Source organism: Castanea sativa, chromosome 10, assembly GCF_040712315.1.
Source record: "Castanea sativa cultivar Marrone di Chiusa Pesio chromosome 10, ASM4071231v1".
NCBI lineage: Eukaryota > Viridiplantae > Streptophyta > Magnoliopsida > Fagales > Fagaceae > Castanea > Castanea sativa.
This window is the reverse complement of record NC_134022.1, coordinates 27,796,454-27,822,693: the sequence shown is the minus strand read 5'-3', so window position 1 is coordinate 27,822,693 and position 26,240 is coordinate 27,796,454. Positions and strand designations below refer to the sequence as shown.

The window sequence follows — 26,240 nt, the reverse complement described above, 5'->3', positions numbered from 1 at the left end:
TCAGAGACTCCGTGGCTGGCACCATACCGGTGGCCACTTAGAGAGGATTCCATTCTTATTCTTGCAGGTATAGAGACGAAGTCCGTGCTGACCTATCTGGACGAACCTACTTAACTGATGATCTTAGCATCATCAATTTGGTTCCATTTGTGGGAACGACAATTTCGCACTTAGGTTCGAGAGCTTAGTTCCATTCAACTTTAGAGTCCAAATGGAGTCTAACACGCCGCAAGATTCTGCAGCATTAGCCTTGCAAATCCAAACACTCATAGTCAGTATGGCAGAGCTCACGAGACAGAACTAGGAGATGAGGTTGCAGCTTTAGTAAGGAGACAACCGTTCGAGGACCAACAGGAATGACGAGGGAGAAGAGGGAACGACCACCGGCAATGAATTACTCCTGAGAGAGAGAACTCATACCTCCTCAAGGAAATGATAAAGGAAATGGACGAGTTGAGAAGTGCAATAAGGGAAAAAACGGATTGGAGCCTGGAGAGGATGGTCAGGAGGATGGACTCGCCCTTTACAATAGTGAACCTGGAGTGCCCAATGCCTTCAAAGTTTTGTCTCTCACAGCTCGAGCAGTTTGATGGTATGAAATACCCTTTAGACCACCTTAACATCTTCAAGACAACTCTCAAAGGAGAAGCACGAGAGTGGTTCACTAAGCTACCAATGTCATCCATTGACAACTTCAAGCAATTGGGTAATTCCTTTTTACGCCATTTTGTCGGTGGACAGCGCCTGAAAAGGCCGGTAGACCACCTGCTCACCATTAGGCAAAGGGAGAAGGAGACCTTGAGATCATATGTGAAGTGTTTTACCAAAGAAACCTTAGAGGTAGATGAAGCAGACGATAAAGTGCATCTGACGACCTTCAAAGCCAGATTAAAGTCTAGAGAGTTCGTGGTTGCACTTGCAAAGAGCCCGTCTCGGACAATGGCAGAAATGCTATTGAAAGCGCAGAAGTATATAAACGTCGAAGATGCCCTGGCAGCGATAAGGGATGAAGAGAAGCATAGGGAAAGGGAAAAAAAGGGAGAGGACCAAAGAGGACGAAAAAGAGAACGGGGGGTATCGTCAAGGCACTAACGGGAACAAGCGAAAAGACGATAAAACCCCTCAGACGATAAAATTTACCCTTTTAATTATGCCCGTTGACAAAATCTTGACGTAGATTAAGGACGAACATTACCTTAAATGGCCAAAGTCGTTGCACTCATCCCTTAATGTGTGTGATAAGAAGAAGTATTGCCGTTTCCACAAGGATCACGACCATTACACAGAAGATTGCAGAGACTTGAAGGAGCAGATAGAAGAGCTTATTCGGAGAGGGAAGCTGTAGAAGTTTGTGAAGAAGAGGGACTCTAGTAGATCCAAGAATGATAATAAGGATAGACACGAAGCTGTTCCGAGGGACGAAAACAACTCGTTCAACCGTCCACAAAGCGTAATAGAAGAAATAAAGACGATCATAGGAGGACCATCCACAGGTGGGTTTTTCAGATTCCTCAAGAAGGCGCAACAGAAGCAGATAAATAGCATCCATAGGATACCACCCCTGAAACAAAGAAGGATGGACAAGGACATCCTATTCTCAAAAGAAGATGCTAGAGGGGTAAAACAACTGCATGATGACCCCTTAGTCATAATGCTCATGATAGAGAGGTTTAATACCAGGAGGATCCTCATAGACAACAGTAGCTTTGTGGACATCATCTACCTCTCTACTTTCCAATAGCTAAAGGTAGATCCCGAAAGATTGCGACCTTTTGAGTCCCCCCCTCATTAGCTTTAGTGGAGATAGATTGTATCCCAAAGGCATAGTGACACTGACGGTCACAGTGGGATCTTACCCCTGACAGTTGACTCGTTAGCTCGACTTCCTGGTGGTAGACTGTCATTCCTCGTACAATGTGATAATTGGAAGGCCCACACTTAACTCCTGGAAGGCAGCCACGTCCACCTATTGCTTAAAGGTAAAGTTCCCAACAGAGAATGGCGTGGGCAAAGTCAAGGGAGGTTAAGTGCTGGCTAGGGAATGCTACCAAGCAGTGTTAACTACAAAAGAGAACCATATATGGATGATTGAAGAGAAAGGTGAAGAAAAAGTGGAAGCCCTGGAAACCGTGGAGTTGGTAGACGGGGAACCAGCAAAGACTACAAGGATAGGGACTACTTTGAGCGAAGAGATGAAGAAGAAATTAGTCCAATTCCTTAAGGGTAATTTGAGGTCATCTAACACCAACTGAATGTAAATCCAGAGAAGAATCCTGTCCAATAGAGGCAACGAGTCTTTGCTCCTGAATGAAACAAGGTCATCATGGATGAGGTAAACAAATTGCTAGCAGTAGACTTCATTCGTGAGGTCTATTTACCAGACTGGCTAGCTAACGTCATCCTGGTAAAGAAGACTAATGGGAAGTGGAGGATGTGCGTAAACTTCACAGATCTGAACAAGGCTTGCTCGAAAGACGGCTTGCCCGAAAGATAGCTTCCCCCTGCCAAGAATAGATCAGCTGGTGAATTCCACGATTGGATACAAGCTCCTTACATTCATGGAATGTGTTCTCGGGATACAACCAGATCAAGATGTCAAAAGAAGACCAGGATAAAACTGCCTTCATCACAAGCTAAAGGCTCCACTGCTACAAGGTAATGCCCTTCAGAATAAAAAATGCAAGAGTAACTTACCAGAGATTAGTGAACAAGATGTTCAGTAAGTAAATTGGGAGAAACATGGAGGTATACTTTGATGACATGCTCATCAAGAGCAAGGAAGAATCTGCACACTTGGATGACCTCGAGGAGACATTCACTATCCTCAGACAATATCAGATGAAGTTGAACCCCAGCAAGTGCACCTTTGGGGTGGTGTTGGGGAAGTTTCTGGGGTTCATGGTGTCTCAGAAGGGGATAGAAGCAAACCCATAAAAGATGCGAGCCATATTAGAGATGGCATTCCCAAAGACGGTGAAGGAAGTCCAAAAACTAACAGGAAGGATAGTAGCACTCAATAGGTTCGTCTCTAGGGCGACAGACAAATGCCTGCCTTTCTTCAAAACTCTGAAGCAAGCATTCACCTGGACGGAGGAATGTGAGAAGGCTTTCTAGGATCTTAAACACTACTTGAGCAATCCACCTCTCTTGAGCCCGTCCAAAGAAGGGGAAGACCTATACTTATATTTAGCAGTATTGGCTACAGCTGTGAGTGCAACCTTGATTCGGGAAGAGAATGGAACACAACTCCCGGTTTACTATGCCAGTCAAGCCTTCCAAGGAGTTGAAGCAAAATACCCACGGATCGAGAAGATTGCATTCGCCTTGATTATAGCCTTATGAAAGATGCGCCCCTATTTCCAGGCGAATCCTATCTTGGTGATGAGAGATTAACCCATGAAGAAGTCAATGAGCAAGCCTGAAGCCACAGGAAGAATGGTTCAATGGGCAATCAAATTTAGCTAGTTTGACATTGAATACCACCCTAGAAAAGCTATCAAGGCATAAGCACTAGCAAACTTTATAGCCGAATTCATGATCCTTGACGAAGACGGGGCACTAGACGAAGGGGAGAGATGGACAATCCAGGCTGACGGGTTATCAGCCCGAAAAAGGGGTAGAGTAGGGGTCATTATCATTACCTAAGAAGGAGATACGCTCAAATACAGAGTTTAGCTTCAGTTCCCCGCCACCAACAACGAAGCAGAGTACGAGGCAATACTGATGGGCCTAAGGGTCGGAAAGGCATTGGGCGCTAAAAACTTGCTCCTCTAGAGTGATTTTAAGCTGGTTGTGGGACAGATAAAGGAAGAGTATGAGGCAAATGAGGAGAGAATGCAGAAATACCTGAGACTGACGAGGCATTTGGGCTGAGAATTTGATCGGGTAGAGTTCATACAGGTCCTTAGGAGTTAGAATATGGGGGCAGACGAGATAGTGAAGCAGACATCATCATAAGCAGGATCGATAAGCACAGATTTAAAAATGGAAATTCAAAGGCGTCCAAGCATTGAAGAGATCCACACCTTCGCAATTCAAAGCGAAAGCGGCTAGATGACCCCAATTCTATCTTTCCTTCAAGATGGACGAATTTTTCAGGACGTCGAGGAGGCTAGGAAAGTCCAAAAGAGAGCAGCCAGGTTCACTATCTTGAACGATGCCCTATACAAAAGAGGCTTCTCCATGTCTTACCTGAAGTGTGTCGATGAATGTGAGGCTAAGTACATCCTGGAGGAGATCCACGAAGGGATATGTGGAGACCACGCAGGCCCAAGATCACTAGTAAGTAAGACCATTAGAACGGGTAACTTTTGGCCTACTATGCGGAAGGACGCTAGAGAGTTCGTTAAACGATGCGACAAATGCTAGAGGTTTGGAAATGTTCAACGTATCCCAGCAGAAAAGTTGACACCCATAACCTCCCCGTGGTCATTTGCCCTGTGGGGAATTGACATCGTGGGTTCGCTATCCTAAGGTAAGAGACAGGTAAAATTATTACTAGTGACAAAATGGGTTGAAGCAGAAGCACTACCAACCATCACGGAGGCAAAGATCCAGAACTTCATGTGGAAGAATATAATCTACAGATTCGGGATACTATGGATAATCATATTAGATAACGGACGACAATTCGACAGCCAAGACTTTAGAGACTTTTGCTTAGGATTAGGGACCAAGAACCAGTTCTCATCTCCAGGACACCTCTAAGCCAACGGACAGACAAAAGTGACGAACTGAACGTTGCTGAAGATCATCAAAGCTCGGCTGGAACAAGCAAATGGTGCATGGCTAGAGGAATTTCTTGTGTCTTGTGGGCTTACAAAACTACGACAAGAACCCCGACAGGAGAAACTCCCTTTAGGCTCACCTATGGCACCGAGGCAGTAATTCTAGTATAAGTAAAGGTCGCCAACATGAGAAGTGAAGTTTTCAGTAAAAACAGCAACGACGATCAGTTGAGAGTCAACTTGGACTACCTCGACAAAGTGAGAGACGGAGCATCCCAGAAGATGACAAAATACCGGCAGAAGATGATCGAATATTACAACAAAAGAGTGAAGCTCAGAAAACTTGATATAGGAGACCTCATCCTGCACAAAGTCACACCAACCACTAAGTATCCAACCCAAGGGAAGCTTGGCCAACCTGGGAAGGGCCCTACAAGATGATACTACTCATGACAAGGTAGCTACCACCTAGAGACGGTGGATGGGAAGAAACTGCCCCGCCCATGGAACATTGAGTATTTGAAGAATTATCATCAATAAATGCAAAAGACAATTGTATCCATGTTTGAAATAAAATAATAAAAGCACTATTCAGCCAATATTCCAGCTCATTGTACGCAAGCCTAGAACACAAAGGCTAAGTGATAAGATTCCGCTAGGTGGATGTAAATCACTGACGAAGCCAAAGTGACAAGATTCCTTAGTTGGATGCAAGTCGCCTAAAACAAGCTTAGTGATAAGATTCCGCTAGACATCTATAAATCACTGACGAAGCCAAAGTGACAAAATTCCTTAGTTGGATGTAAGTCACCTAAAAAATGCTAAGTGATAAGATTCCGCTAGACGGATGTAAATCACTGACGAAGCCAAAGTGACAAAATTCCTTAGTTGGATGTAAGTCAATTAAAAAAGGCTAAGTGATAAGATTTTGCTAGACTGAAGTAAATCACCGACGAAGCCAAAGAGAATTCTGCTAGACAGCTGTAAGTCACTAACGAAGCCTAAGTGAACTCCACAGCAGGATGTAAATCATCTAAAAAGTGACTAAGTACCCATAGACGGGGGTAAGCGGACAAAGACTCTAGTAAAAGCACCAGTCACATACATCAAACATAACAAGAAAAGAACCATCAAAGGTATGAAAATGAGCAATATTATAAACTTATCTTGTCCATAAATAGAAATTAAAAGCCCCAAAAAACATGGAGAAAAAGCATTGTCTTGGAATTAGAAGCCCAAAAACACACTGGGCACCAAAAAAAAAAGAAGCATATATATATATATATATATGTGCACTGGACAGGTTCATGTAGCAGCCTCGTCACCACCGATAAGATTGGACTCTGGAGCATTCCCTTCAGGAGCAACAGCAACAGACTTTTAGCCTCTTTCGCCTCCATCTCCTTGTCTACCTCCTTCAGGTCTAGACTTCCCAAGTCCACACCAGTAGGGTGCTTGATGAGATATCGTCGAATGAGCTCAAGGCCCTTGTAGTACCAACTGCAGAGCATAGTGTTGTACTCATCAGTCTGTTGAAAGGTTGTAACGGCCTTGGCAGTAATGGTCTTAACCTTCTCTTTTGCAGCTTGGAGTTATTCATCCTTCTCCAAGGTCAGCTGCCTCTTAGCCCTCAGGTCATCAGCCAAAACCTTAGCTTTTTCCTTGGCAGTGTTGGCCTCGTCCATGGAAGCAATGAGATCCTTCCTCAGCTTCGAATTCTTCACCTCCAGAGCCTCCACCTTGGACCCTACTGATGTGGCCTTCGCCTCTTGACTCAGGTACTCCAATGTAATGTGGATGGTTTCTCCCAGCACCTGAAAAGGAGATCACACAAAGCATCTAACTTTCAGATCCATGCAAAAGAGGAAAAGAGAGGAAAAATAAGTGATACAAGTACTTGACCTGGGCAAGCTTGTGAATGAGACGACTCAAGATCTTGTTGGAAGGCACATTAGTAAAGGCCTTGAACTCCTCAGCAGTAAAGGCATCCTGCACCCTCGTCAGCGCCAGGTTGGCGTTGTCCCAGATGCTTGACGAGCGCGAGTCGGCTTTTTTTTTGTTGCCCTTATCCATCACTTGCTGCTTCTTTGGGCGAGGATTGATCTCTTCCACTGAGGTGGCAGGAGACGCAACCCTTGTAGCCCTAGGGACAGAAGCAACAGGTGAGACGGGAGTCCCCTTCTCCACGACACGCACCACCCTCTTCCCGAGGTTGGAAAGGGGCTCGTTCTTCTTGGCCCTCATCTTGGCATACATCCCCTGATTGAACTTCATCATTATCTTTGTGAAAGAGAAACACTTGTAAAAAAAAGAGGGGAAAGAAAAAACCAAGTCAGTGACAAACCAAATAAGCACTTACTCTTCTTCTCTTCAATTTTAATGGAGCATAGGATGAAGGAGGAAGGCTCTGGACTGAGGCAATGAAGAGCTAAGGTTCTCGGGTCAACCAGGTCATCGAAGTCTTCAATAGTTCTGGCGTATTCAGTAGCTGCTTCGACACGCCTCTTGTACCTGCTCTTGAGCTTTGGACACTTTTTAATTGCATAACAAACAGAAAGATTAGCCACAAAAAATATAATAGAAAGAAAAAGGATTTGTAGAAGGACGACGCATCTACACTCGGGGATCTCTAATGACGAAGTAACCTAAGAACGTCACCCCAGAACTCATCGGAAAGAGTCTCCCATTCATCCCCAGACACAAAAAAAGAACCTCGATTTCCAATATCGAAAGGACAATGGTAGATCTGTAATGATCCTAGCCTTCCTGACCTAGGGCTCAAGTTCATAGTACCCATTCTCATTTGACACCTTTAGACGGTACAAATATGTGAACTTGTCCACCCTAATCATGTCCCCTTTAGAGACATCCATCCATATCTCCATACAACTGATCACAATCCTCCATGAATTTGCCATAAGTTGCCTAGGAGCGATATTGAAATGATTTAGAAGCTCTATAATAAAGGGGTGGACGAGAAATCTAAGACCACACAGGAAGGTAGCTTCATAGAAACACACTTCCCTAGACGAAAAATGACAGGTCCCGTTCCTCTCCATGAGGAAGACGAACCCGAACCCGAACAGGGAATTGGAACCTATCCCTAAACCTGGAGAGAGTGTCAGCGTCCAGACCACACACCTCCTCGAGGGCATGAAAAGCCTAACCTCTCTTAGGTCAGAAGCTGCGGTATCCTCCTCCACCTTAACGGGGTCGTCACTAGACGACAACCTAGTTTCTAGCTCACTAGACCTCACTTCTGACATAGCTTTGCGTTCACCCACTATTCCCTTAAACTAATCCACTGACTCACGAAGCAGAGGGAGCATTTCAGCCAATGCTAGGCCTAAGCCATTACCCCCAAACACAAAACCCTTAATTGAAGAGCCAAAAGAATGAGAAGAGCCTAGAGAAGCCCCTAAGCGTGCAAAGAAAAACGAAAGGGAAGGACAGAGTCCTGTAACCTCAAAGCTATCTACCATGGAACCCAAAAGAAGGAAAAAAGGGGAAAAACTCCAAATTCCAAAACAAGAAAAGGAAAATACCAGCGATCTTTTGCTAATAAAGTTCGCTACAAAAGATAAAATCATGAGTGTTGGGAAATTTAGACCCTAGTTGATAGAGTTAACAAGTTTTAAACCCAAGTTGTTAATTAGATTTATTATGCATAAAACTTGTTAAAACAAACAAACATCAATATAATGTCAAAACTAAGTGCAGCGGAAAAATAAATAAGATAAGATATGATGACCCAGGAAAACCAATAAAACCAATCAGTTTCACAGTAAAAAACCTGGGGGGAAATCTTCCCGAAAAGCAATCCACTATAGTAAAGAGAAGTTTAAGATCTAGTACAAAACCTTTATCCCTAGAGTCTACAATCCCCGTAGATGAATTTATAGCAGAAACCTTCTACTGCTTCAGAACCTCTGAACTCTTCAATATATGAACGCCACCCTTTGATGCATGGATCCCGGTACGTGACTAACCAATTGCGTGGATCCCAATACGCGACTTCAATCACCAACTAGAGAGAAGAAGATGTTGGTTGCAAAGTTCTTCACTTCATTAACAATGAAGATCAAGAAGCATTTGGTTACAAAACCCTAAGGCGCAAAGACGCAGTAGTTTCCTTTAGAGAGAATAAGGCTTCAGTCACCTTTTGCATATGTTCTCCTTGTATTCTCTTATGTGACGGCCTCTAAAATAAGCCTTATATATGTCTAGGGTTGTGAGAAAAGAAACCCTATACAAATACAAAAGCTTGGCCGAAAAATTAGATCTGAAAATTCTGATTTCCGTAATCTCGATAGATACCTCGATAGATAGCATCTGTCGAGCCTCATTAAATCTCGATAGATAGCTATCTGTCGAGCAGGTGTCCGTAGGTGTCCAGCTTTAGTAAATACCTTTTCTTCACTTGTTTCTTGGTCCAATCTTCATGGCTTTAATACTAGACTTGAACAACATGTTCTTTGTAGAATTAAACACATCCTAGATTTACCCAAATACAAGTAAAGTGCGTTTTGTTAAAAGATTTGCCAACTACATAAAATATGTCCTTAACAATGAGGAAAGAAATCGTACCTTAAATAGAACAATCCTAGAAAGGAGAAATGTGACAGGAAGCTCGGAGAAGAGAAACACAGAGCAACAATGGCGCAAATAGGAGAAAGTAAGGATGAAAGTGCAAAAGAAGACAAGTTTAATAAAGTTGGGCATGAAAAATTGAAAATTGGCGGGAAACCCAAAAGACACATGAGTGAAGCATTGAATTCCATTAGTCAGAATGTGCCATGTGGCCACGACACGTACGACGCCGACACTACGCATTAAATGCGACTAAAACGGAATCCCAAGGGTCACGTTTGAACAAAAAACCTTCAATCTTCCTATGATCGTCATTACACGTAAGGACGACCACAGGACTGGGGGCAGCTGATAGGCCCAATAAATATCAGTCTAGACGAGTCCATCAAGTACCATCGTCCATCCCACCTTAGCATAGACGATGGTAGAAGTGCCATAAAGAGGAGCATTCAATGCCTTAGATGGTTACCAATTGGCCAAGAAGACCGTTGGAGACCTATCAAAGCCCACATTGAATGAGCCTAGAGGCGTTACAAAAGAAGCAATTATACCACCATGAATAGGGTGGAATGACTATATATATATAAGACACATCTCAGAGCCACAGAAGGTACATACATGCACACTCACTGAAACACTTTATTCGCTCTAGTTCTTATAAGCCCTATCTATCATTTCCAGTCTCTAACTCTACCTTTGGAGACTTTGTGTCCGGGCACCACACTAGTGGCCACTTAGAGAGGATTCCATTCTTACTCTTATAGGTATAGATACGAAGTTCGTGTTGACCTATTTGGACGAATCTATTTAACTGACGATCTCAGCATTATCAAATTGGATTAGTAATTGGGTTGGTATTTGTTTAGTTGGATCGAACTAAACATAGATCCTAAGCTATTTAGTATGTTCTAACAATGGTTTTAAAAATTAGACCGAACCAGTCAATCAAATTGGTTCAATAAAAAACGAGCACCATTTGGTTTGATAAAACCCAAAATCGAGGTCGAGTTGATAGTTAAACTAGAATAGTCAAAGACCTGAAAAGAAAAGTGATTCTTGATTTTATGGTTCAATTGGAGTTACACCGATGATTGAATCAATGATGTCATAAATAATTAATTAATCATTTTTAAATTATAAAAATATAGATATAATAAGTTTATTACTAATAATATGTAGGTAAAAAATATACAAAAATTTTATCTGAATTTTCACATCTTATATTTTAAAAAATAAAAATAGAAAATGTAAACGTATTAACATTACAAAATCGTCCTAAAAACCAGGGGTGGAACCACCCTTGGACTTGCCCTCCCTAATTTAAAAAAAAAAAAAATTATTATATGTATGTACCAATTTTAGCAATTGTTTTTCTATAAAATTACATTCTCTTTTACTTTAACAATATCATTGATTTTTTCAAGAGTAATGCTATACTCACAAATTTTTTTATAACATTTTTACAAACTAATTTGGTGGCAAATTATTATTGGTTTGCATATAAGCACACCACTCACATCATTTTTTTACTTACTAATACCCACTTATCACATTAGTAATTTATAAAAAACTTGTAACTCTAGCATTTTCTTCATTTTAGTGACCATAACAAAAAATTATAGATCTAAAATCTAAAACAAATAACTTAACAACAAAAATTACCTGCCTGGCCTTCGAGTTCGGATTCTTAAAAAAAAAAAAAATTACTAGTAAAACTAAAAACAAAATTAAGCTCAATTAACTAGAATTTTTCCAAAAAAAATAATCCTTCCTTTTAAAAAATTCTAAACAAAAATAATTTTGTTTTTACCCACAAAAAAAAAAAAACTCAACAGCTAAGTAGCAATATCAGATGTTGAAATCGCCGCACACAGTCAACAGTAAAACTGCATTCCTTAACTCAAAGTTCTGACTCGGCCCCTACTAAAAACATAATAATTAGAGACACTTTTCATTTAGAATTAATTATTTTTTCTCAAAATGGACCATCACATATGTTTAATTGTAATCATAACAAGAATAAAGCTATATATATATATATATATGAATTCATGTTAAAGAAAAATTAAGTGATTTTAATTAATTCACTTAATTAACTAAAACTACAAATTTTTTTCTTATCATAATTATCATTAGAAAAAAAAGAAGCTAATTATCATAATTAATTCACACATTAAAAAATTATTTTATATATATATATATATATATATATATATATATATATATATATATATATATGAATTCATGTTAAAGAAAAATTAAGTGATTTTAATTAATTCACTTAATTAACTAAAACTACAAATTTTTTTCTTATCATAATTATCATTAGAAAAAAAAGAAGCTAAGTATCATAATTAATTCACACATTAAAAAATTATTTTGCAATCTTACTTTTTAATTTTCAACTATATCTAAATGGAGCCATAATTTCTGTGTTGGCCAAACGTACGTACAAGTAGAAAACTCCTTTAAAAAAAAAAAAAAAAAGAAGAAATAAAAGTAAAGACTTAAATGAATATCAAAAGTATGTGGCTCTTACTGACTCTTAAAAAAAGAAAAAAGAAAAGAAAAAAAAAAAGAGGGTGTGTGGCTTTCAGGGTTTGTAAAATACATAGCTTTGGTTGTTTTGTTTGTAAATCTCTCTCTCTCTCTGAAGAAGAAGCTTGTTTCAAGAAATTCAAGCAATACCGTGTGTATTGTGTTTGTGGAGTAGTCTCTCTAATCAGAACAAAAATTAGTTTTTTCTGCAATTCTAGATATCAATGATTTAACAAAACCGGTTCAATCATTCCGGTTCCTGATTTTTCCGGTTGGAATCAATGGTAAACCTGCTTTTTTCATAAATTTCGGTTTTGTTGAATAACCGAATCAGATTGGCGCCGGTTGCCGGTTCAACCATAATTTAAAAAAAAAAAAAAATCATAATAAAATTCAAGGGCTTTTCAACCGATCCGATCCGACCCACCCATTTCTATTCTTTCTGCCCTCCTTTTCTCAGCTCAGCCGAACCAATTGAGGTCTAAATTATAATACCCAGATCGACTCGGACTCGGATCCAAATTTCAACACCTCCGCAATCAGTTTCTGTTACCACCAGAGACAACCTCAGAGGTACTGTTTCGTTCCTTAACACTTTGGTCGTGTTTCTTTCTTTCGTTCGTTCTGTCTCTGATGAATTCATTTATTCCTTTTAATATTACATCCTTGCCCTTCAATTTGGTGTTCTATGATAATCCTAATTGCGCCTTTTTTTTTTTTTTTTTCCAAATTTAAAATTTATGTCACTACTTTGATATATTATATGATTACTGGAATCTTCATTATTATTTCATTGATTTCCTTATTCAGAGTTGGGGGCAGCGTTTTTTTTTTTTTTTCAAGTGTGATTATGTTGGCATCTAAAGTTTCAAGAGCTGGAATTTTGATGCTCAGAGGACTCTCAAGAGGTATGACTACTTTTGGTGTGCCCAATTTCATTACAGGATAATAAACCTTCATGTCTGTATAGCTCTATATATATGAAACCAATGAGTTTTGTTTCAATTTCAAATGACAAATCCGTTTTCATAAAAACCCATTTTGTATTTATGTTTTTTTAATTTTTTGTTTGTTTTGCTTTCTTGTAATAAGTGTCTGTATGGATGCAATGCAGCTTTTTGCTGAAAGCTTATTTGTCAAAAGTTGGTTAAAGTATGGTTGGATGTAGAAAAAGTGAGGTTTTAAAAAATGTATTGAAGGAAGGACGCTAAAAATTTAAAAGAAAAAGCCGTTGGCAAACACAGTCGATATGTTTCAGAATCAAAAATTCAAATGACATCTTTATAAGTACTGGCTGGAGGATGAGGTTATAGGTTTTAGACCCATTGGGTGTGTGAAACTTAAAAAAGGTCATAGGAAGTGCACAGAGCTTTCATTTTTGTGGGGTCTAGGAGAGGTGATTGGTAGGTCGTCTTATAACTTACTAATTAAAAAAAGAAGTCACAATTCAATATACCATGAATAACTTGAGATTATAACTTATAAGTGGTTTTAACTCGATGCATGACATAGATGCGTTCTATCATTAATTCCGAATGATTTTTTTTTTCAGGGAAATTGACACCCATAACTAGAGCAGGATATATACAAAGGCCCTACAGCCAATATTTGCAACCGTTGGTATGTATCATCATTCTTGTTGCAAAGAATGAGTTTTCTACTTTTAGTTTTTGCATTATCTGTTGCTTTTTAGGTAATATTGTTTTTATGCTTTCCATTTGCTCGAGTGATCATAAAGTGGCAGTAGAATCATTTTACCAAAGTGCTTGGAGAATGATAATATATAAATTCACTGAACTAAATGGATATTAATTAACCAAGGACTTTGCTTGTAGATGTGAGTGGTATTCACTTCTCTTGTAATTAGCCAAGCTCTCATTGTTCACATTTTGATTAATCTTGGATGCTTACTCTAAATGATGGGCCATGGAGTTTGAAACAAAGGTACTTGAAGTCCTTGATACCTTGATAGGCCATCATAACAAATGCTAGTCATAGAATATTCTAGGATCTATCTTGATTAGCAGAAGCGAGTTGTGGCTCCACATAATGACTTAGTTGGAGGACACAATGGTGTGATCAATGATTCTTATACCCATTAGAATTTGAATCATCAAGTCAGAAGGGCAAGCAAGAGTGTAGTTGATCATCTGCTCCTTCCTTTTTCTACCTATATCAGATATTGTTGTTTTTTTCTCATACAATATGGAAGGCTGGTGGCTGTTATGGATTTTTTTTTAATGAGCTTATTATTCCTCATGCCCTTTGCTTTTCATCTAATTGTAACTTAGGCCTACAGGTCTGCAGTTGTACTTGTATGTAAAAAGACTTGGATCTGCTCGCATAGCTAGGTTACAATGCCATGGCTTTGTCCTGTGGAAGATTTAAGTCTCTATCTTTGTGTTTGGATCACCTTGATTGTAGAAATCTTTCTCCTCTGGTTTTATGTTTTAGGCTCCATTTGTTTCACCTGAAAATATATTCTAACTGAAAAATATTTTCTGGAAAATGCTCTGGGAACATATTTTCTACTACTTCCCCACATTATCTCTACTCCCAAACAGATATAATATAATAAACAAATATCAACCCCCCCAAAAAAATCCAAAATACTAACAGCAGCAAGTGAGAAATAGTTGGAAGAGCAAGTTGCCTGAGTTTTGACTGGGACTTTTATCCTAGCTGGAATAATCAAAATGATCAAACGATGAGGAAATTTGGCTGCAAATTATGCTTTTTACACAATAAAGGAGAGTGCCTTCAGGATTCATTTCAGATTGCGTTGTGCCTTAACCCTTTCTTGGTGGAGTGAACGGAAAGGTTGACTTCCAAGAAATCAAACAAAAGGGAAGAGTTTGCTTGGCAGAGTTAAGCCCCTCTTCTTTGCCCTGTATTGAATACTAGGGAGGATGGCTCACCTGAATAAGCCTTCCCTCTCCCCCCAAGTAGATGTCTAACAAGGAAGAGATATACATGGCAACTAGTTGAGAACCCAGTTTTACTTAATAATGAAATAATAATGATGAACAGAACTGAGATATTAAGAATGTTTCACAAACAATTAACAAATTCACTGTACAGAAACAATTCATTTAAAAAAAAAAAGCCTAAAACAATCATAGACCTTAAAAAAAAAAAAAATCCAATGAAGCATTGTGGTTGATTTCATCTAGAAATCATTCTTGTTAAGGAACCATTATCTTCCTGACTCATCAAGAACAAACATGAATTCTTCGTTGGTAAAGGAGACTCAACCACCTTTTCCACCTAAGCTGAATAGTAGTGTTTTTCTTGTTGATCCAGAAGTCAGGCAAGGAATGCAGGTTCAAGTCAAAGTCACAGTGGCTTTGGTGGGAGCTGCTGCCTCCTGAGAAAGTGACATTTCTGCTGGTGATGATGGTGTTGGTGTTGTTGTTACTGTTGGGTAGGTTTCATTGGTGGTGGTGGTGGGTTTGGTGGAGGATTTATGATGGCTGGCTTTGTGGCCACCAATGGCTTGGTAGGAAGGGAAGGCTTTGTTGTATACAGATCGGTAAGAACAACCAGTTGGAATGAGATCGACGGAAGCAAGGTGGTTGGGTGAGATTGGCGGCCACAAAGTGGTTGCGGCAAGATCGGTGGCAGCAAGAAAGGGTGCTTGGGCGGGGCGTGGAGGTTGGGGCTGATGAGTTTTGTGTGAGGCGTAAAATGTTTTGCCTAGAGATAGAGGCATAAATCATTTTACGCCAAAATGCCCCAAATTATTTAGGTTGATGGTTGACCAGCATTTTAAGTCACACCAAACACCTGAAATTTAGGAAAATATTTACCAGAAAATATTTTTAGGTGAAACAAACGCAGCCTTAGATATCATTTTTAACGTGATAGTCTCTTTCCCTTTTTTGGCCAGGAAACTAGATCAATCCTAGAGTTTTCTTTGTAAAGGATTGAAAGTCTTGTCTGTGAATCATAGTTTCAAATTTAAGATTTGGCTGAGTGAATAATCTAGTGTCTGAATTACTCTGGAAAAGTAGTGACAAAACTATGAATCCAGTTAAATGACAAGATTTAGCAATCCTCTGCAGTAAATTTTTGGTAAAGATTCAGGGTTGAAATTACACAATAGCATTCCATGTTCAAAAGAGAAGTGTAAACTGCATAATAAAATTGCATGGAAATGTTTAGAATGGGAATAAATTGGAAATTGTAAGCAATATATGAGAATAATGCATAAATCTATAATTGTGCATGTTATACATGGGTTGAGATGGTTGTTGAAAAAATTGTGTAATTATGAGGTTCTTTACAATTTAGATGTGATTTTTTTTTTTAAAACTTGTTATTCTTATTGAAACTAGCATGATTTTTCCTTGTTTTTCAAAACAGTTTGAACGACAGACAGAAACCAAGGTGTTCCAGGGTTCCATATTTCTGAAGCATCATAATTTTTCTACCACTACTACTGCCAATGCATCAGAGGAAGGGAGTGAAAAGGAAGAAACGTAAGTTCCTTTTGTTTAAAATGGATTGTAAGGATGTGGAATATATAATTGTCACTTGTATTATACACCCCTGCTGATTAATTTAGCACCATATGACCCTGAAAGAGTGAAGATGATATAGATCTACAAACCCAGTTTATGCAAAGTAGCAGCATCAATTATTCCAAAGAAAAGCTTTTTTTTTTTTTTTTTTTTTTTTTTTTTTTTTTTCATGTAGCACTACTCTGGGCAAGCTATGGCATGTGTTGGATGCAATTGTATATGTGAAGATTTATTAAATTAATACTTTGGCTTTGCAGCCAACATAGGTAATTCTAGTTGTAGCATGGGTACTGTGCTGGAGTTTCTCACATGATTTGGCTTGTTTGCATAGCTCTTGATGTTTCTAGAATTATTCTTGTGGCCTACTACTTATGGACTTGTTCCAACGCAGCTTATCTGGTTGACTATTGTTGAGGGTAAGGTTATTATGATAGGATAGAAAAATACCCCGTAAAGGAGAAAAGGTAGCTCCACTTATGCAGGGAGAGGAGGGAATTAGATAAGCAACAGTCCTAGTAGCATATATGATGTCCCCTGTTCTTGTGTTGGGTGTCTTTATATTAAGAGCAAAGTATATGTTTATGTGCATGTTATGCTGTCAACCATTAGGAGGATGAGTATTCTAATGGATAGTGTACACTATTGGTGTCTATAAATATAATGTCTTCAGCATCCTATGAGACATTGTTGCTCTGTCCTCAACCTTTCCCCCACTTCAGGTTTACATTTCTTCTTACTTGGATGCTTTAATTTGCAGGATATCTGTCACATTTGTTGACAAGGATGGAGAGGAGCAGCACATTAAGGTCCCAATTGGAATGTCAATGTTGGAAGCTGCTCATGAAAATGATATAGAGCTTGAAGGCAAGGATTCTGATACTTATTTAGTCCAGTGTTTTGCATCATTACATTTGTCTAATTTGTTTTCATAGGTTTTAATGAAAGTAATTTCTTATAACTTGGGCATCTTTAGAACAGTTGCTGAACTTTGAAGGACATGCTGACAGTAATAGTTATTGAGTACTTACCAGATATACCTTGTTTAAACTATAACATGGGATTTCCCCCTGGGCTGAAGTTTTTACTTTCAGTAGCACAAGATTGATGGATGAATAATTTCCATGTCAATGAGTTTGTATTTCTTCGTTCATTGTTTCAAAATTTAATGCTCTGTTTTTTAATGTCATTTCAGGAGCATGTGAAGGCTCACTTGCCTGTTCAACATGTCATGTGATTGTGATGGTATGTTTTGGCTATATGTTTTAAACAATCATCCTTTTGGACTTTAATCTGTGTTAGGTCAAACATTATATTAAGCTCAAATTTGAGGGGCTAACTAATGAATTTTATGGTAGGACATGGAGTATTACAATAAGTTAGAAGACCCTGCTGATGAGGAAAACGATATGTTGGATCTGGCCTTTGGGCTTACAGAAACGTTGGTTCCGTTTGCATGAACTTGCTATGATAATTTTTCTTTACCTTCAATGTAGATTTTTTTTTTTCCTATTCCATTTTGGGGCAGTTAGATCTAATTTCATGTTTGGGATTTTGCAGATCTCGCTTGGGTTGTCAAGTGATTGCAAAACCTGAACTTGATGGAATTCGCTTAGCTATTCCCGCCGCCACCCGAAACTTTGCAGTTGATGGGTATGTACCAAAACCACACTAGAGATATACAAGGGCACAGGAGAGTTTTTGCTGATAGTAAAGGAAACAATCATCCCAATTTTGTAGCTCCTCAATTATATTTGGTCAATGAGAATTGATCAGACTTTTTGTCAGTGTTTTTCTATTGTTTATTGTTTATAATGGTGCTGAGTTAACCTGAATGACAATAAGTCTATAGATGACATGCTCATTATGGTGCCAAGTTAACCTGCACGACAAGAATTTACAGGTAAATGATGTCAGAGAAAATGGCTGCTTTTTGTAATGGCTTAGAGATTAATTTATGTTTTATTCTTTGCTTTTCCAGGATAATTTCCTTCTTTTAAGGCCAAAATATATACATCTATGTCATTCATATTTTGTATCAAACTTTCATTTATATTTCTTTTTACCAAATTTGACCACTTTATCTTTTGTTGATTAGTCGATTCCCATTATAAGCAGGAGTTGCAACTACTAAAGCCTTTAATTTAAGATAAAATACCAATTCGCTCGTTGCGACCATGATGGCGACCAGGAGGCTGTTAGAATCTTCCATGTCTGAGTCACATATCCACAACATTTTGAAAATCCCTGGTGTTTTGATGATTGGACTCCTCTTGCTTGGTTTCTACTGTCTTATTTCAATGAAGAGTGTTTATAAATAAGCACTAATCCACGGAAGATTGTCACTTTTATAAGTTTTGAGCCGAAAGTAAACGGTCGTCCAAAAGAGCAAATGAAATCCAAGCCCTTAACAATGATCATTTTTTACGAGTAAGTTGTATACCCACTTAATGGGTTTAGACTTTTGAATTTAAACCCCCCACTTCTGTCCTATTTTTATGATTGAATTCTAATTCTGCTAATAAAGGAGATTAATGAATGCCACTGGGCTATAAGGCTCATAGCAGAAGCAACTATAATTAACCTGAGCTAAAACTCATTTTGGACATCGAACATCTAGTTGAAATGCCAACAAAACATAGAGAGCTCAAAGGAAGTCTACGAGTTGAAATACCAATAAAAGAGTTATCACACAAAAACATGATCAATGAAACTGATACGTTGAAAGATTTTACATGTATTAGCAACAAACCCTGCCATATGTTCCATTTTCCACACATACCATGATCTTTCTCTTATTTAATTTTTCTACAAATTGAAATACTTTTTTATTTGTCTATCTTTCCTGCAAATTATTCTTTCATAAGTCATACCCACTTTCAGCATACGCTCGTGAGGAATATCAACCACTTCCTTACTATCTCTTAGATTTCTCTTCAACAAGTTGCAAGCATAATTTATTATAATTCTCTTTACCATACTGGCTCCTTCACCAGCAACCACTTCAGTCTCACCCATCAAGTGGACAACACCAGCATGCCATGCCTTGTCTACAGCCTCAATCTCTTTCTCTACAACCTCTTGTCCTTCATCTTCTTCAAATTCCCTCACATCCCCAATTCCACTCTTTTCCTTTTCCAACCAATCATCCAGTACATCTCCTTCCTTTTCAGCATTACTCAGCGTTCTTTGGGACAACCTAAAGTCATCACTAATAAACTCTTTCAATCTTTCTATCAAAACCTTCTCAAAGGGCTCCGACTCATTTTGCACATCTCTATATCCATACCTCACTACACAGCAAAACACATTAAGCTCTCTAGGCTCTACTTGACGAAAAAGAAAACGCTTTTGCTATCACTATTCAGAAACCAATAGAAATTTGCCAAGTGTCATTGAAATAGAGGCATGAAACGCATTAGCATGCGTACGCGATGACACAAGCAGCCTTGCACGTGTAAGTAATGACACAAGCAATCCAGCACGTGTAAGCGATGACATAAGCAGACCAATCAGGCTGTGACATGTGTCATCAATCAGACTCCACCACGTGTCGCTCACCCACCCCCAAACTCTTATAAATAGAAGCCTTCCTAAGACATTTGGACAGACAGAAAAAGATATCGTGAGTTCAAGAAATCTAAGAAGCTCTGCCGGAATCAAACCCCGAAGCCTCCAGGAACTTCAAAAACTTCAACCTCGAATACAAACAACATTCGAAGCAAAATCATCCAAACTACTTGTCTAGATCTCAAAGGTCACTAGAATCAAGCTCGAAAGTCTCCAGAAACCTCAACAAACCACAAATCAGCGAAGCTCTAAGGATTCTAGCCTCTAAAGCCCTGAAGAACTTCCACCACAAACCTTCAGAAAAGAAGAACGTACGAAGAACACAAAGAACACGAAGAAAAAAGAATTTCTAACAAGCTCATAGCCAGAGATTCATTGTAATTCCGTTTCAAAGATTTTCGATCCATTCCTTGGCCAAATTGAAGGATATCTTGTGTTCGAATCAAAATTATATTACCACGATTCCAATTAACAAATCTTTCAAGAAGATCGAATCAGAGGATCACTCTTTTGTAATTACAGAGAATTGTACCACATATTCATCAATACAAATTCGCATTTGTGAAACTATTTTACTTGTTTGATTTATTTTGAACTAAGAATTTAGTCGTCTACAATTGGAACCTTGTTTATAGGTAGTGATCTGATGGAGACAAAAATGAGGATTGAGTGAACCGTGGGTTTTCTATATAGTGCTTGAAGATTGGTGGGATGGCTTGAACAAGCTCTGAGTAGAACAAGGCAAGCCCAGGTATTCGATAAAAGCTTGTGTTTGCAACTATTTCCTTTAACTTCTCTGGAGAAATTTTGTTCTCAAGCTCATAATAATACTTTTTTCGGGACACATTGTTCCAAACATACATTACACTCATTAGTACTGCTGCCAAGCCTATGCGAAAATATCCTCCTTGGACAAATTTGTATAGGACTGAACTCAAAAATATAAGCTCAGTAGTGCCAATGATAAGAATGTAGGAAATTATGTGAAGTATGCGGGTTTTCCATATCATGATCATGACTAGAACTAGGAAGCACGATGTGAGGGTCATTACAAAAACCACCGCCAGCCCTGCATGCAAAGGATCAACAATTCATTAGGTGGAATTTATATGTTTTAGGCTCTACTTGATTCTTAGGAAAGATAAGACCAAGGAAAAGGAAAAGCTAGTAATACTTAAACTTGGCCAAAAAATATTGTTTGTTCTTGGAAATTTGGTTCAAGTTCAACTGAATCCCTCAAATTAAACGAAGTATCAATTTCATCCCTAAAGTTTCTCATTACTAACAAAATGAACGGCTTGGAATACATTTAGCAATAAATAGAAGGAATGACAAGATCGCAAGATAGACTCTTTTAAAGTTTTTAGAGAAAAAATTTCAACATTTAAATTTGAGGGATGAAATTACTGAATATAGATCAAAATTTACAGACAAAAAGTACATTTGACCTTAAAAGTTTATTTCCGATATTGAGCATATTCAAATAATTAGTGACAATCAATATTGAGAATTTATAGCTTAGATTAAAAACATGCTTAAAGAATATGTGAAATTGTGGATTACCATATGCATTGCCAATGTTAGTTGTGGTCTTGAAACCCAAGGTGAGGCTTACACAAGCCAACATTAGAAGGTAATTGGCTTCAGATACATAAACTTGTCCTTCATACTTAGTCGATGTATGAATTACCTTCACTCGAGGAAAACACCCTAGTGAGAGGGATTGTTGGATTATAGAGAAAGTCCCAGATATTATAGCATGACTTGCTATGATTCCTGCATATGTGGCCGCCACAAACATGGGCCAATATATAGGTTCTGCATCATATGTACATGTATCACTTAACAAATCAACTATATCTGAGGCCAAAAAACACACACACAGAAGAAACAATATGACAATGGATATGTATCATTTACTTGGTAGAGAATTGTAAAAGGTTTGAGAGACAAGGTCACTGTTCTTTCGAAGAAAGGAGGCTTGCCCAATATATGCCAATATGACAGCCGGATCGGTTAAACTGCACATACTTATTTGAATGGATCGAATTGTGAAGTGACCAAGATCAGCGAATAAAGCCTCAGTTCCTGCATATTTTTCACATAGCTATTATGTTAACAAACTTCCCTTTTTGTCAAAAATATATATGTATTATTGGGTTCAAAGTGATAGTTTAGTGATAATGGCATTTTTTTGTGATATCTCATGTATGTGGTTTGGACCCTATTTTCCCCTTTTCCACTATTTTATTTATATATAATTTTTTTTAAAAGAGTGTATTCCATACATTTAATTTATTAGACTTGTTTCTTACATAAATATGGGTCTCGTGTATGGAATATAATTCTTTTGTACCACTTTTTGAGTTCTACTTTATGTTTTACCAATCACAGCTTGCATTTGTTTATTTATTTTTTTTTCATTTTAAACGTTAGCTATTCTTTAAAAAAAAAGTTAAACAAATACATGGTAAGTTGTGATTGGTGAAACATAGAGGGGAAGTCAAAAAGTGGTAAAGAAGATTTGTATTCCTTCTGTATGGTACCTATATCTATATGTAGAGTTCAGTTTTTTAGTTTTATTTGAAAAGAACATATAATTCATCCGGTACATTGAGTAATTTACCGAACCATTGTCTCACTATCTACCTAGTAGTTTAATTTAAAATTTAGGGTTGGATTATTTCTCATTAAAAAAAAACTAGGGTTGGTCACTCTAGATGATATTAATCTTAGTAGAGTTGGTTGGCATAAGGTGTCAAGTCCGGCCCATTTATGTACATATTTGGGCCTCTCCACCTAATAGCTTACATTTTAATAGGGCCAAATCGGCCCAATACCATCATTTTTAAAAAAAATTAGGCAAAAAACACTGTTCCAGAAGTAATTGGGGAAATACCACTTTTTCCAGTACTCGAGTTTGGTGAACTCGAGTACTAGATTTTACACTTCCACCGTGGCATGCCAGTATGAAATTTCTATTTAAAAAAATTCACCTAATACTCGAGTTTGGAGAACTCGAGTACTGTATAATCTGGTACCCGAGTCCACTAAACTCGGTTACCAATCTGGATTGTCTGCCAGCTTGTGATGGGATAATCCAGATTGATACTCGAGCTTCATCTACTCGAGTACCTTGAAAAGTACTCGAGTTCTTGAAACTCGAGTACCAATCTGGATTTGCAATTTTGTACCAATCTGGATTGTCCGCCAACATGTGATGGGAATCCAGAATTATACTCGAGTTTCATCTACTCGAGTACCTTGAATGGTACCCGAGTTCTTGAAACTCGAGTACTAATCTGGATTGCAATTTTGTGTATATGCCCATTATACTCGAGTTTCATGTACTCGGGTACCGTTCAAAGTACTCGAGTATTGCTCACTAAAACCGGTCATTTCTAATCTCTCATCTCTCATTTCTCACTCACTTGTACACTCTCACTCTCACTCTCCAAACCCCAAACCCAGTTCATCGCCGGCAAACTCGAACTCCCAAACCCGTTTCATCACCGGCGCCGCCGTACAAACCCCAAACCCCTTTCATCGCCGGCAACCTCGGACTCCCAAACCCGTTTCATCACCGGCGCCGCCGTACAAACCCCAAACCCCTTTCATCGCCGGCAACCTCGGACTCCCAAACCCGTTTCATCGCCGGTGCCGCCGTACAAACCCCAAACCCATTTCATCGTCGGCGACCTCGCACTCAAAGGTTAGCAATTTTGGTAATTTTTTTTGTTCTTTCCATGAGTTTTTAAGTAATTGTGGTAATTTTGATTATTAATTGTGTTATTTTTTATAATTGTATTGGATCAAAATTTTTGTTCATTGTTGTGTAAAATGCAGAGGAAACAATGAAAATTGTTGTGAAAGTTTAACAAGAAATGAAATATTGTTGGCTAGTTTTTTGTTTTGTTTATATGTCTTTTGAAAACATTGTGAAACGAAAATGAGAGTAGAGAAGGGTGCATGTTGCATTGTTGTAATTAAAAGGAGTCAAGAAATTGAAGTGAAGCTAATTCTATTAAACTATGATAAGTGTGTCATAACATAAATAAATAAATAAATAAAGGGTAGCTTTGTAGATCTCAATTATTTGATCTTTTTTGATTTGGGTGTGTCTCTTTATTCCTTGTTATGAAGTTTTAGAGGGGAATTACTGTGTTGTTTATGTTACGTGGTTCTTTTTATTTTAGTTTTATTCTGAAACTGTTTGATTCATTCTGTTGTTGACATGTAGGAATTTTTTTTATTGCAATGAGCTGTGTTGTGTTACGTTTATTGGGAAATTCAAATTGTCATTGCTTGATAGTCTAGAATAATCCAAAATGCAATTTGTTTTGGATGAATGTTGCTAATAGGAAGTGATGATATATATATATATATATATATATATATATATATATATATATATATATATAGGAGGATGCGAGTTTGTATTTGTTGGCTCATGAATGGATTTGACATTCTTTTCCTCTTTTTGATTTCGTAGTTGTGGAAATATTCCCTATAGAATTATAGTAGTTTGTGACTGTGCTATGTTGAATCATGGATATTGTGAATTTAAAAAACACGAATTGAAAGAACTCACTTATTAGAAAGAACTTATTAGTTTTAAAAATAGAAAGAACACATGAATTGAAAGGCTTAGATTAGAGCCCTTTAAAGAAAATCAATCAAGTGCTTAGGAGATTTTTTGAGGGAAAAAAAAGGGAACTTCCTTCGATGCCCTTTTAAAGTTCTAAATTTTTTTTTTTTTTTTTTTTTTTTTTTTTTTTTTTTTTTCGGGGTGGTCAAAAAATCTCTCCATGGTCGTTGATGTTTGAGTTTAAGGATTTTTAACATTGTTTGTACTCTCTTCTGTAGTATCATTCAGCCCAAAGATTGAAAGGACCATTTAATTTAAGCTTTAAGATCCTTGTCTACAGTAGAGGTAAATCTTCCTTTCTTTGTGTGTGTGTGTGTGTTTTTCTCATTTTTTATATCATATTTTTTGCTTTTTAATTTTACACGTTTAATTATTTTTGTTCTGATCTTCAATTAATTATAGCTTAGGAACATACTAAGAGTAGAAATTAGAATAGAGAAGGGTTTTTCCTCTTAAGTGTGTATGTACTATGTAGCACCACCCTAGAGACCTATGTACGCAGCCTTGGTCATGTGTACACATTGCAGAAACCTTAGAAATCTTTATCTTCTATTTTTATTTATTTAATGCATGTTTGGTTGATGTTAGCCTAAGCTAAAAACTTAGAAATAGGAAACTCACCCCTTATGTATGCTTGAATCGTGCTTGTGTTTATTTTGATCTATGTTTTCTTAAAGCAATTTGCATGTTTAGGACATATCCCACTTAGAAAAACCCTTCCTAGAATATGGAAAGAAGGTCTGTAGTGGAGGCCAATCCATTGAATTGAGCATACTTGAGTGCCTAACACTTTCTGAAGAATTTATCCTAACTTTGGACCATAGTTTGGTAATGTAATTCTGCATAAGGGTCGAGAGCGGTTCCTACACCTAAACTAGATGAAGGGTCTGTTTATGTAATGCATGTTTTTGGTCATAATAATTATTGGTCATTATTATATATATATATATATATATATATATATATATATATATATATATATATATATATATATATATATATATAGCCTATTGTTTATATTTTGCAATTAATCAAAAAATTGGTATATTCATTGATATACAAATTCCAATACTAACTTTAAAATACAACTAAATATTAAATATAACTTAAAACTAAACAAGGGGATGAAGAAAGAGAACATGTATATATAGGTACTGACTTTAGCAATTTGGTTCAATAAAATTACACTTGAGCCACCCTCAACAATAGCATTTCCCCTCTTAAAGGCCATCAAAAAATTATTGATATAAAAACAAATAAAAAAATTAGTGAGATGCTATCAATGAGATGCTATCATTTTGATTTAGCTTATGAGTATTTGATGAATATGCTAATGGGCCATTAATCACCTTTAATTTATGCCAGGTATGGACCCACATCGAGCAGGACCCTCTATAGGGACTGTCTTGACGAGGCAACCTATGCATCGTTCAAGTTTGCTTTGGGATGCTTCTTTGGCAGGCGAGGTATGCACTTGTGTCCAAAATCGTAATCAATATATGTAGTAGAAAGATTTTGGGCATTATGTTTGAAGTGTAATTATTACGTGGTTAGTGAATGCTATTATTAATACTAAGCTGCTTTGTTTGCAGGAAGTGCCAGGTGTTCTGACTTGTCGTCACCGAGATAAAGGTCTGTTTGATGGTG

The 26,240-nt window shown here is 37.7% G+C and overlaps 2 protein-coding genes and 1 pseudogene across 2 annotated transcripts; 2 read left to right on the top strand and 1 right to left on the bottom strand.

Moving 5' to 3' along the window:
- Window positions 1-444: 444 nt before the first annotated feature.
- On the top strand, window positions 445-1,345 carry LOC142612336 (uncharacterized). The gene is made up of 2 exons (XM_075784439.1): window positions 445-1,074; window positions 1,178-1,345. The coding sequence occupies exons 1-2, from the start codon at window positions 445-447 to the stop codon at window positions 1,343-1,345; spliced, it is 798 nt and encodes a 265-aa protein (XP_075640554.1).
- A 10,930-nt stretch (window positions 1,346-12,275) lies between these two features.
- LOC142612697 (uncharacterized) lies at window positions 12,276-18,418 on the top strand. The gene is made up of 8 exons (XM_075784839.1): window positions 12,276-12,428; window positions 12,666-12,763; window positions 13,408-13,475; window positions 16,221-16,336; window positions 17,136-17,242; window positions 17,571-17,620; window positions 17,734-17,816; window positions 17,936-18,418. Exons 2-8 carry the CDS (start codon window positions 12,706-12,708, stop codon window positions 18,048-18,050), a joined length of 597 nt encoding a protein of 198 aa, XP_075640954.1. The 5' UTR covers window positions 12,276-12,428; window positions 12,666-12,705; the 3' UTR covers window positions 18,051-18,418.
- A 765-nt stretch (window positions 18,419-19,183) lies between these two features.
- Window positions 19,184-26,240, bottom strand: part of LOC142612335 (potassium transporter 5-like) — a 46,246-nt pseudogene continuing 39,189 nt past the window's right edge.

What these genes read in the sequence shown, in the direction of transcription:
- LOC142612697 (XM_075784839.1), top strand. Translation starts at nt 12,706, where the DNA reads ATGTTGGCATCTAAAGTTTCAAGAGCTGGAATTTTGATGCTCAGAGGA. An exon ending in AAATGATATAGAGCTTGAAG is followed by an intron (nt 17,243 to 17,570) that starts GCAAGGATTCTG and finishes ATGTCATTTCAG; the next exon opens with GAGCATGTGAAGGCTCACTT. An exon ending in CATGTCATGTGATTGTGATG is followed by an intron (nt 17,621 to 17,733) that starts GTATGTTTTGGC and finishes ATTTTATGGTAG; the next exon opens with GACATGGAGTATTACAATAA.
- LOC142612336 (XM_075784439.1), top strand. Translation starts at nt 445, where the DNA reads ATGGACGAGTTGAGAAGTGCAATAAGGGAAAAAACGGATTGGAGCCTG. An exon ending in GACGAAAAAGAGAACGGGGG is followed by an intron (nt 1,075 to 1,177) that starts GTATCGTCAAGG and finishes ATCTTGACGTAG; the next exon opens with ATTAAGGACGAACATTACCT.